This window comes from Amblyomma mixtum, chromosome 6 (genome assembly GCF_055824585.1).
Source record: "Amblyomma mixtum isolate Tamu chromosome 6, ASM5582458v1, whole genome shotgun sequence".
In the NCBI taxonomy this organism is placed as follows: Eukaryota; Metazoa; Arthropoda; class Arachnida; order Ixodida; family Ixodidae; genus Amblyomma; species Amblyomma mixtum.
In genome coordinates, this window is record NC_143017.1 from 54,819,803 (window position 1) to 54,832,647 (window position 12,845).

The 12,845-nt window shown below is 45.9% G+C and overlaps 1 protein-coding gene across 1 annotated transcript in view; it reads left to right on the forward strand.

Annotated features, from left to right (window-relative positions):
• The window catches only part of LOC149339169 (uncharacterized), a 234,439-nt gene that overhangs the window by 98,015 nt on the left and 123,579 nt on the right, over positions 1-12,845 (forward strand). Inside the window, exon 2 of the mRNA XM_089547976.1 lies at positions 12,049-12,195. Within this exon, the coding sequence (XP_089404102.1) occupies positions 12,049-12,195 (147 nt within the window). The remainder of the gene's footprint in view (positions 1-12,048; positions 12,196-12,845) is intronic.

The window sequence follows — 12,845 nt, forward strand, 5'->3', positions numbered from 1 at the left end:
TTCCATTTGTGATTAAAATAATCTGTGATATTTTCATTCTGCGCACTGTAAACATGAATTACATGGAGTGATCAGTCCTCCAGCACATTCCCTTTTAGGGGCAGATGGTGCTGCCCAAGTTCCGGGTTATATTTCGATTACTAAATAGGCGTAATTAAGCAAGGCTTACTTTTGGCAAGAGGAAAGTTCTCTCCTGAAAGCGTAGTAACTTGATGAAGTTAGCATTCGAAGGAGTCTTTTCAACGCAGGCCCGGATGTCTTCATGTTATCAATTAGACGAGGTTAAAACTTCGCTGAGAGTCTTGGTAACTGAAAGAAATGCATGTGCACGTTTTGAAGAAAGAATGTGCTTTCGTTCCCAACCGTAAGTATTCCGAACTGTTAGTGATGGAAATCTACCCTCGGGCTTGGGCAGCATACACTTCTCCTATTAAGGAGTGCGCTATAGGAGCGCACTCCCTCAAAAGCCACTCGCTTAAAGTGGATTTCGTGTTACAGTGTACAACGATGCAAACGGCACAAATCCGTAAAAAACAAACAAACCCATAAACCATGCCAATCAAGACAGACGACGAGTTGTGAAACTAGCGCTTACTACGTGGTTCCTTTTTTTTTTTTTCACGCTGTGTGAGTGTGAGATTCAGCGCAGAAGGAGCTCGACTCGTACTCCAAATTCGATCATCTGGTCAAGCGTGCGCAGTGACCGCTAGGCGTTGACTTCAGAGGAGAGGGAGACTGCCGTAAAATGCGAGCTTTTTCTCACTCTCTCTCTTTTCGTGGCTAGCACTGCTGGAATACATTTGAGAAAGGGCAGATTTTCTTCAGTATTTCCAAAACTAAGCACAGATCATACTCTGGGTTTACATTGCACACGTATGCATGAACGAGGAATTCGCTGTTTGCAAAAGAGAAGCAAATTATTCTGCTATCAGAACCGAGGCTAGACCTTCCTAAAACAGGACCATGATGCACTGCTTCGGAATGGAGACTTCCATGCGGGCAGTTTCCATACTGTGCACAAAACGCGTACAAAACTTCGCGTCATCATACTGCAAACTTTCTTCAGCTTGTTTGCGGAGTTTTTTTTTTTTTTTTTTTGCAGTCCGCTTAATTTCAGTGGACGTCTGATTCAACAGAACTCATATGAATATCGTGCTACGTTGAAGGAGCGAACACACCCGCATGGAAATTACAGTTTCTCCAACTCACTCTTGCATTAACGCCATGATGGTGGCAGCACTTGCGAAATTGGTTCAGCTTTTTACGCACGAGCCCAAGTAGGAGGACGCCACTACCTCGCCATCTGTGATGCACATTTAAATTAAACATCTATAAAAATAACGCCGCCCTCAAAAACAGGGAAATCGCTATCCTTTCGGCTTCTGGTGTTGCCCGAATTTGGAAGCCGAAAGCTTTAGCAGGATGGAAACTAGCTTCCGAAAAAAGTGAAGGCGGCCCTAATGCGAGCATTTCTCGTTTCACTGTGGGCTGCTGGATATTTTTCATAGCCAGGTAACAGGTCGCATACGGAGAAGTTTCCGGACGAGCGATATCTAACCGCACGCTGCTTTCAAGAAAATTCGTGCCCAAAAGTTCATTTCCAGGTACTTTGTTTGCTAAACTGGACACCTCGAAGGGAAATGCACGATAGGCGCGAAATATATGCTCTCCCCTCTACTTTCTCGCTATCGTCTCCCTGTCCGTTTTATTTCCGCGGGTAGCAAATACAGAGCCTAAGATATCAGATGGTAATTGTAGCAGCTGGCAACATATTTTCCTTCATTTTATATTTTATTTGATTTGTGTAATTTATTTACTTATTTGGCTACCTCCCACGTAGGAAGGAGAGTACAGAGAATGAAATATTGATGGAAAATGGAAAAGTTGCGTGCACGTCGCCGCTACAATCCACCCCTTTAAAGTGAAAGAAATTGCACGCGCCTATGTAGATGTTGGGAGTCATTGAGAAGTCTTCGCAGCAAAATGATGTTAAACTAGACGAATCCATTACTCCTCATACCATCGAACCTGAACCTGAAGTGAAAACTGAACACCTCCGCGCTGAACTATATTTGTCAGCTGGCAACCTTGATTGATAGATTGGCAACAAGTTTGCAGTGTTTCATCACACTAAAGGGCGATTAATCACTTTTTTTTTCCCGGCGCGTAGAGTTCTTTTAGGTCCGTTAAGATTTTTCTTCATGTCAGACGCGCTTTCGGCTACGTGCTAGCACTGAACATGAAAGTTGAGGTGCTCATGCTGATAATGCGGTATGGGGGTGCGCATTTTGCATGCAAAGCTTGTAGTGTTTTTCCGTCAGTACTAGAGCAAAAGTAAAGGATGTCAACTTTTTAAATCCTGACGTTCACCTGCTTATCAGTGCTCAGCTTTCCTGGTCATCATCAGCTGGTCATCATCGACAGCAAACGTCGCTAACTGAATGTAAATATTTTCGTTTGTATTTGAGATTAAACTAAAGCCTCCCGTGGGGTGCGAAGATGTTGACCCTAATGGTTTAGTCTTCTTTGCGCGCTGAAGAGTTCTTGACGGCCTTAGGAAATCAATGATGTGTGCCAAGCACCACAAACTCCCGCGGTAGTATTTGATGCTCAGCGCCATGTACTTCGTGGTGGCAGCTTCACGAACTAGAGGCGTTTGTCCAGATTTCCTGGGATCGACATGGCCTGGCTGCATATTTTGTTCATTGGTCTACGTTTACCACCCGAATGGCATGGCGCCGTAAGCAGTAAATAGCATCATAAACGCTGTTGGCTTGAGCTCAAAAGAAAGTTTAAAACACTAGGGTAAGCGGGTTCCTAACGTTTTGCTCACCGATGTTCGTGAACTCCTTTAGTCAAAGATATACAGGCCACTTTTTGACCCTTTCGAGAGGTTTTGATGGTTGACTGTGTCAACCTCGGTGATGCGGTTTATACTGAACTCGAGAAATGCGTCCTTTGTACAGCCTTCTTCACTAAGCAGATCTCCAGAAAAGTGCGAATTCGTGGCCTAACGACTCCTGGTACCGATGTCTAAGTGGCAAGCAAATTTTTGAAAAACGGCGTATGTATCATGGGGAGCAAGATTCGCAAAGCATAGTTCATGAATGTGCACGGTATTACCGCGATGGCACATCCTATGCAGCTTCACAAATGCCGCGTTAAAGAAAACAGAAATAACTTTGTGGGCGTAGATCAAGCTATATAGAGGCAGTGAGAGTACCCTATGTCGTACGCGTTAACGCAAGCGCATATTCAGGTATTCTAAAATCACACCGAAATGAGGGGCGCTTGCAGTGCGCATACATTTAGAGCGGCCATCAGCTAATAAAAACTGTGATGGCCAAAAGAGAACAAGGATTGCATTAGCACATTGTCGCACAAAATATCAACTCCATTCGTGAATATTAGCTTAACGTCGGTGAAACCCGCTGGGAGAGGCCTTAATGGGGCAGGAGCCCCGTCTGCTGGTGACACATATGAACAAGAAAATAAAAAAAAACATAGACAACAAGCAATATTCATAATGGCCTGGGTTCGCACCTGCAGCGGAGCCGGCTGTACTGAAGCGAGGCAATTAGCGTTTCCTGGCAGTACTGTAAGCCGGAACACTCACTGCGACTGGGCGAGGGAGAGGGGGGGTGGGGAGTGGGTGAGGGGGAGGGGGGGGGGGACGGTGTTTAACGGATAGTGACTGTCGCTAGGAGTTGAACTTTAGGGTGATCAACTTTCGCTGTGCGCTTAATTATAGAAAAAAAAAGTAATGTGCGAGCTGTGTGAGTCCTCATTAGGAGTCGGCCTGGTTGTCTAACGTCGTTAACGAAGTTTTCGGACCCCTGGCTTTTAATCACGTTTGGTTTTAAAGCGAGCGCGATTTGAGGTGCGGAGCCGTCCGGCCACCAAATTGAATTAAGAAACGCGGTGATCTCTGAAGCTCGCGAGCGAGCTGCAGTGGATCTCGCACGCGTGGGCGAATATGCCGCAATCGTGAAACCGCGTAGGAGCGGCATGACGTAACGCTTTGCTGAAATGAAAATGAAGATAAGCGTCTTTATTGACAAAAACTGCTTAACTTGTGGAAATATAAAAGCGCGAGTCTGAACAAAAGCACTTAAAAAGATAACAAATTGAAATTCTCCCCTAGTTGCGAATCCTAGATTCCCCGCAGGCACACGATAGCACTCTCGGTGGAACGCAGAGATTCCTGGGATTGTTCAGAGCCCCGGCGATAAGAAGCGAAGAATGCTGCATTCCTTCCTGCGCGGAAGCCTTCAAAAACCTTGTGGCAGCTTTCTTGTTACGAGGATATTGGCCCCCTATGCAACAAAAGTGCCTCACTGTGGCGCATTCTTGTGCAAGGAGTGGGCGGAACTTGTTTTGACGCGCGTCATGCGTTCGCGAAAGTAGTGACTCGAACAGGGTATTTATTCCCTGTTTCTTGATGGTCTGCTTCTGTTTCCGAAAGGCGAAAAGTTGGAATGGAAGAAAAAAAAAATAGAATGCAATATAAGTGAAAGTTAGGTTTGCGCTGTTTGGAGAGGCTCTATTTTAGAACCGCTTATTTCAAAATTTGTTTCTTTGTATCGGTACTATTGTTTAGCCGGGCGCGCCTCTGAAGTGGGAGGCACAGCCTGGCATTGCTTGCTACACGTCAGTCTTGACCTCGTATGCGGCATCGACCTGTTGGAGATGCAGCAGGGCAGAAGGATGTACTGTGAAAAAAAGGATTGTTTCATAGTGTGACCCCCTGATTTGCAGCGTCCCTGAAGGAATCTGTGCTTTCCATTCATCTGTTTAGCCTGTTCACAAGTTTAAAATTTCCATTTCAGCAAAACGCGAAGCAAGGTGCGTTAAATGCAACGTAATGGATCTTACGCCAGTACTTCTTGACTGCATGAAAAAAAACCAGGGCCAGCATGACCTAACAAATGTTTTTCGTGGTGGCTTTCCATCATCCTCGTTGCCGAATGCCAGGTCCCCACAACGCTGGAAGCTTGACTTCGCTGTCACCGATGGCAGACAGCGAAAGAATAAAAATTAAGTCCGAGTAGAATATATAATACTCTGGTTTGCTTGCACAGGCAAAGACATAAGTGGTATAACAATGCTCTCTGGCATTTTTGGCATTTAAATAAGTTATTTAAAAATTAGTTGCTTTTTTCTTGGTAGCTATGCTGATGCTTGTTCGGCAGTAAACGATGCATTTAGTGCTGAGATAATAGAATTAAAAATGCCGTCTTCTTTTTTCCCTATCACTCTATTCAAAAGTGTGACGTCAGTTCAGTGATGAAAAGGACTCCGTGATCACTTACTGAAAGTGAATAGCATTGAAAGAACTCCGTGATCACCGACTGGAAGCGAATAGCATTGAGGCCTAAGCTCAGAAATATGAAATGGCTCGGCGACTAGCGTAGTGTTGCTTTCGCAACAAAAAAGAGGCTGATAGGCAGGGCAGGGCGTTCTAGGAGGCCCTGTACTGACCACCATCGAGTTTTAAACCGCGGTACCTCTAAGATGCGATGACCGCTATATAGCTACTCTCCGCAGCGTCAACTCATGGCACTGATTTACATCTCGCTCAGTGAGCGCATGCCCCTAGGGAAATAGCTGGACGAGTGAATCTTGGCAGCAGGGGTGTATTTACGGGCCGCACTTGGAGGGGGTGGTTGAAAAAGCTGTCCTATTTGAACCATGTATTTCTCTGACTTTTTAAACTTTTTTCTAGTTAAGCTCCTGCTTGTCAGTGTGTGGATATGCCGCGAATTGTGGTTGTTCAACTCACTCACTGTGCATGATGTATTCGACATGAGATTAGCAGCAGCCCTGGCTCGGCCATTGTCGGTTAGCGGTAACAGCAGGCGGCCGGCCGGGTGACACAAAGCCTCGTTTCGTTGTCAGTTCTCTCTTTTCGCTGCTTCTCGGTATCTTTCGCGGAAACGCGCAGACGCAAAGTGCGGCGGCTTGTCCGCTCATTACTTATCTTCGTATCATTCATTGCTAATCACTGCCGTTAAATAAGCTGTGGCTCAGGCCCATCACGGCACTTGGGGCGTGCGCGAAACTGGGCTAAAAGCGAAATTGGGCGTCCGCAGTCGTTAAGTGTGAGTGCACAACGACCGGACTATTGTGGCCGCTCCATTTTCCACGCGCAGTAGATACGAAGCCAGCCTTGTTTTTAATGCGGTTTGTGCTCTGGAGACCACGCTTTATTTTACCTCGACACCGTCCGCAAGCGTAACCCAAATAAACGATCTACACCATGAGGTAACTGCTCGAAGCTAACTCTAAAATGTCCGCTTCGTTACGATTGTACAGGCGTAATTGCAGCGAACGTGGCTACACCACTGTGTGGCAACGTTTTGACTTTAAGCCGATCGCTGATCGAAACCATTTGGTTTGTTGTTGTAGCGTCGACAACTCGACAGTTGGTATCTTCGCACCGTGCTCGTTTTTTATCTCCACATACAACTTTCAACTCTAACTTTAACTAACGAATAAGTAAGGAATGAGGAAAACAACTGATTAATGAGCTCACCAAGTGCGTTTAATCTTATCGCGTTATGCAAGCTTTATGAAGCAAAGTCCGAAAATCACGAAGGGTGTGCGTTTGCTTATCTACGACGTGAGGAAACCAGTAGCAGTCGACTTGTTTTTAACAGCTACAGCGAATTCAGGGCATTCGCTAATGCATGTCGCCTCCTCTCCTTTGCTCTCATTCTTGCACATCTCGGAAGAAAATTCCATTGTCCTGCACTTTTGTGACACGCTCAAATGCCGAAGCATCCGCATGAGATGTCGTGTCCACTACATTCCTGTTCTTACTCTTCTACATTGTCGTGTAACTAAAGACAAGCCATAGGAAACGGCCCCGCTAAAATAACTAGGTGACCACTTAAGAAATGAAGACATATATGCAAATCTTGAAGGTGCCGTCAGCAGGCCGGAAACGACTGTCAGCAAGTCCGCTCAGGGGAAGACGCGCTCCATTTGCGTACGCCCATTTCCCACTTGATTTAAAGTGCGGAAGTTTAATTTCGGCGCACGTTCATCATTCTTAAATTTTCGTAAAGTTTGTAAACCGGACGTGTTGGGCTAGCACGGTGTCGTAAAGCGAGGGCTTCCAATTTCGTTTCTATACAAACAAGACGGAATCAAAAAGCAACCCACACTTGGCAACATGCGGACGCATGAACTTGAGAATTGAGGTCTTAGGGCGAGTAGTTCGCATTTAGTCCCAGCTGAACCCGTAGGAGACAAAGAGCAACAAAAACAAACAAGAGAATTAGAAACGGAGAGAGAAGAAGTTAAAGATAATCGACTATTACAACGTACCGCATTAAGAAATAGAAGTGCTGTTTCCTGAGCTGTCGGTTTGAACTGAGGCTCCTCGTAACTGCTAAGTAAGCTCACTGAGGTGGTTTCTTCGCAAACTTAAAAGCTATGTGCCTCGCTGTGCCCAGTTCAAGCCGCCTCCAAGGAGCGGGAATATGGTGTTCCCGTGGGGACGAGTGTCTTGGCGAGATAAGATTCTGTAAAGGGTGATGCTTACCACACAAGGTACACGAATTAACGTTTCTGGGCGTCTCTCATTGCCTGAGTCGCTTTGGGACGTTAAACCGCAATAAAAAAGAAAACTTTTCTGAGTTTTGCTAAAACAAGTTGCATAAACGCGATTTTCTTCAGTAAACACTCGCATGGTGCGCATGGATAAGACGTAGCTATCCATTCTCGCTGCCGACATACCTGGGCTATGTAGCGTCGTGAAAGCTTGCTAAATGTGTCTTGAACAAGTATTCTTTTAACTTCTTTTAATGCGCGCTATTGCAGCGTGAAAGCACTGCATGCATGCAAACAAACTAAAGCACCGTGACATGAAAGCACAGCATAATTACATGCAGCGCACTCCCCTGTAAACCTTGAGGCACAAAGCTGTGGTGACTTCTGTCCAGAGGAGCAGGAACTATAGCCCAGACAGAGTTGATCTTTACTAGAGTGATACGCGCATTAAAAGTACAAAGAAGAAATCACGGAAGGCCTAAAGGAGAAGCTAGCTGCAACTTCAGCGTTTTCTATTGCAAATGACTTCCGCGCTTCGCACTAAATGGCAGTTATCTCTTGGCCCTACTGCGCTGATTTAGTCCTCCCACGGAAGCACTCAATCGCCATTACTTTCCAGGGCAAATCTGCGTTTCTGGAGCTGCGCTGCTTCGTGCAGATGACTGCTTTTCGATCGAAAACAGCGTTTTTCTCCTTCCGCGCGTAATCAGCGCTTTCTTTGGTGATAATTTTTTTTTTAGTGCTAGCCTCCCTGGTAGCTGCTGCTTTGAAGAAAAGTCATCCAACCGGAACTCAGTAATTGTCCTCATTCATCTTTATTACGGGCTAGTACAGAGTATACAGGAACAAGGTAAACTCGCCCGCTCGGACGATTTGAATACTGGGCCGCGCACCGTTATTACGTAGTTCGGTTCTGACTGACGAAGCTTATTAGTAGAGAGAAAGCGGTGGCATACAGCGCTACTTATGGAAGAAAAGCGCTGTTCCTGGAAAATTCTCCTTTCAATTTTAGTTTTTTCTTATTGCTGAAACACGCCACAACCAGCACTCGACATTTGTTTCTTCTGATGAATGCACTAATGGGAGTTCTATATATATATATATATATATATACATTTTTTTTTCTGTTCTTACTCATCTTATACATCGCTCATACGCGGCCCTGCAGGATACGGGAGCACTGCGTATCATTTCTTTGAGCTACGACCGACGAGGCTTTACAATAACGTAGAAGCCCCTTGTTAGATTAAATGGGCAATTAAAATGTTGCTGACTTACGAGCGTGTAATTGCAGCCGAAAGGTAAACCTTTCCGTGCCCACGAAAAAAAAAATGAATTCTCTGCAAGAATACCCATCCTCGTGCTGGCGCGTACATGTGACGAGCACACGTCGGAACTAAGCCTTTTACGTCTTCTTTCGGGTCCGGATCAGCTATCCATGTCTGCAAACACTGAATGATACAGGGTACAGAGAGTATAGAGCCATGATAACGGCCAGGCATTACTTTGTACGCTGGTCAATGCCACGTAGCCTGGCCGGGGAACTGCCCCGTCAGACAGAAGGCCTCATGGCCCTTCCTCTTCTTGCGATGTAAGGTAGCCTAATGACCAACTAAATTATTGGGCCAGCGGCGGAAGACTCCTAGGAGATCGGAGCCAAAGCAATCGATAAATCAAGTGTCTTCTACTTAGGCCCTCTTGCGAGACATGAGGCTCCAAATTGCACTGGCAACAACAGGCTGGGTTTAATACTGCAAGCTTCAAGCCCCTCGCTAGTTGGCTTTTGGCTTCATTTAGGTTCTTTCGTTTTAGCTCATTGCTTTTTTCTTTGACTAGTTGAGGAGGAAAATCACTATTTTGCTCCTCAACTATTTGAAAATGTCGGGGCATTCATTTGGAGAATGCTTGTTAAGCGTGGAGCATCGGGCACAATGTGTCAGGATCACTTGAGTTCCTGCTAGCATTATTGCCACAAAAATTCGTAGAAAAAAAGATTTCCCCACTATTTTTCTCGTGTGAGTTCTTTTTCTCAGATGCAAGCAGAAGCCTTCATATATTTTCATATTCTGCATGTCTGCATTGAAAAGAAGGGGCAAATAGATATAATTAAAACAAACAAACAAATAAACAAATAAATCCCTCAAATATTTTCACGGTTTGATGCAAAAACGGACTGGGAACAGCGTAAAGCAGGTCTGTTGTTGTTGTCCTAACAACAAACGTCACATACCCGCATTGGGGAATCGGCCGAGAATCGGTGTCAGCAGCAGCGTCATCGTTGGTTGGTTGGCCTCAAATAAAATGGCACATACCCACTACGGGGGAGTGGCCAAGACACAGGCGGTGAACTGCTGGAAAGAGGAGCGTTTATAGAGGAGGTAAAGGAGTAGTAGTAGGGTATAGGCTGACAGATTGGACAAAGCTACATCGTGGGTTTGAGACGATCGCGCTTTGTCCTCCTCTCCTTCAGATGCTAAATTATTATGCAGTATGTTTGGTGTAGTAGTTTTGTTAAGTTTCTAAGATGCGCAACCTCGTTCTATAAAAATTCATGCATTCCTGCATTCCTGCATGCGAACAAGACTAAGTTGCCATTCACTTCTCTTTTTTTTGTTTCCTACTGTGACAGGTAGGAATACTTATCAATTATTGTTACATTGCGTACTTCCCTGATGAAAGCACAATGTTATCATAGGCGACGCATAACTAGAGAGACATCAAAACGGCATCTTGAAATAATTTAATATAGAGAGGCAATATCACTCATGGGCTGTCCTCTGTGAAGCCACGGCTGGATACTTTTCAACAAGCATTTCTGATTTTGATGCTGCGGTGATACTTCAAAACACCTCCACTAGATTACGTAGTGCACTCCGTAGCTGCGTTCACTGTGTCCCCGTCCGCTTCCCCGTGATTCAGCACGCTGCAGAGTTTCTATCGTTTGTCATGCCCGACATTCGTGGACAGAAATTTTGAAAATGGAAGAACTGTAAGAAACTGGTATAAAAATATTGAAGGTAATGGTCCATTCTTCCGGTATGTAGCAACATCTTTCATTTAAAGTGTTTCTATCGCTCGCATCGAGGAGTTGAGATTGCCATCGGCAACCAATGGGGAACGCTTTTGATGATAACAAAAGCGTTGACAGTAAAAAAAAAAATGCAAGCGTGCCGACGGGAGATCTGCGGATACGTTGATTGCTCTAGTGAAAAGCTTACAATATACGGAAAGCTTCCGCTTATAAGGTTTTTCCAGTTTAGAAATGCTTTTGTTCGGAGTTGTTGAGTGTGAGTGTTTCCAGAAGTTCAAGCTAGGAGAAAGGTAACGGTAGGACACGGATGTTAAGTGGAAAGGGCTCAAAGGGAACTGTTGGAGACATGATGGAATGAAAAAAAAATGAAGTTCTGCTTTTAGCCTCCAGGCTGTAGCCATAGAAAATTACTTCAGCCGCAGTTTTCAAGAGTTAGGGGATTGCGATGTATACGAAAGACATGCGCTTGCTACGAGCGATTATAGTGTCTCATAAAAGAGAGAAAAGGGGCGAGATCAATTTGCGGTTGGAAGTCTCTTTTTGACATCCACCAGCTTTCCTTTGTAGCCTTATGGCTGCGCTTGGGTGGATGTCAATGAGTAATTACTCCCTTACTACAAATCTACTCCACCTTGGGGGATTCCCCTATACATTTGACCAGCACTGTTCCCACTTCGAGTTATTGATCAATTCGCTCTCGTCTTACCATAAGCTTGCCGTCGCGGTTAGCTCAATTGGTAGAGCGACCGCTCCGGTGAAGCGGTGGTCCCGGGTTCCAACCCCGGACCAGGATGGATTTTTCTTTAACTACGAAGTTTTTGAGAAAGCTGTACAACTTTCCTTTGCAGAAGTATGGCTGCGCTTGGGTGGATGTCAATGAGTAATTGCTCCCTTATTACAAATCTACTCCACCCTGGGGGATTCCCCTAAACATTTGACCATTACTGTCCTCACTTCGAGTTATTGTTCAATTCGCTCTCGCCCTAATACAAGCTTGTCGTCTCGCTTAGCTCAATTGGTAGAGCGACCGCTCCGGTGCAGCGGTGGTCCCGGGTTCGAACCCCGGACAAGGACGGATTTTTCTTTAACTGCGAAGTTTCTGGGGAAGCTGTATAGCTTTCCTTTGTAGCTGTATACTCTGCGCTTCAGTGCATGTCAATGAGTAATTACTCCCTTATTAGAAATTTCTTGTGTTTGCCATCGCTTGGTAAGCTCTTGGTCCGATTTTGCGCATCTGTGGGAACCCTGTATGGGTTTCGTTTTCTTCTATATTTTCTTACCTCCTTCTTTTCGCCACTCAATTCCTGCGTTTTTTTTTCTTTAATTTCGCCTGCCATAAAAAAGAAACGCTCGGAGATTAGCGTCCGCACTTTGAAAAGTAGAGTGAATTCCGCCTGTGACTTGTGCTCCCCACGCGTGTGACGACGCTTGGCTGACCTCGCCTGTTTTCTCTCTCGCAGCCGGCAACGTGGCGAAGCGGCCCTGGAAGAATAGCACCACGTGCGACCAGGACACGCACTTCGTGTGTCGGAGCGACCCAAAGATCTGCATAGCGCTCTCCAGGGTGCGCGACGGCTCGGCCGACTGCCCCGACGCCTCGGACGAAGGTGAGCGCCTCAGGCTTTCTTCGCCACTTGTCTATCTACGAGCCCCGGTCTCGGTAACACGCGGCTGCAGTGCCAGGGCGTGTACTGTTTCAAGATGGATCAATACCAACTGGCCCAAACTTCAGTGCTTTTGCATAGTATTAGCAGCATATGTCCTGTCGTACCTGTGTCTATTTTGTCCTCGTTTTTTCGTGCTGCTACGTTTTCAAGATGGATCAATACCAACTGGCCCAAACTTCGGTGCTTTTGCACTGTACAGGGTGTTTCACCTAAGACCTGACACAGTTTTGTAGCGAAAGCTACATTGGCCGCGAACTGCCGATTTCGCTGTGGCGGTGCTCCGAGGAGGCACAGAGAGCGACCTTGAGCCGTTGCCTAGCAACCGCCGCAGCTGGCGGACGCCGCGCGCTCACCGCGCCATCTGGCATGACGTCACACCGCGCGCCTCGCCGCCGCCGTCGTTTGGTATGACGTCACACCGCTTGCCTCGTCGTTGCACTCCCTTTCGCTACGTATATCCTGGCATAGCCGAGCTAGCCACTGGAAATTTTTTGTTTTTAAATATAGGCTTTTTGAGTTGATACAGCGCTTTTTTTCGGCGTAGCATTGTCACTGGTGCTGTACATCAGAACACGGATAAGATGTGCTAA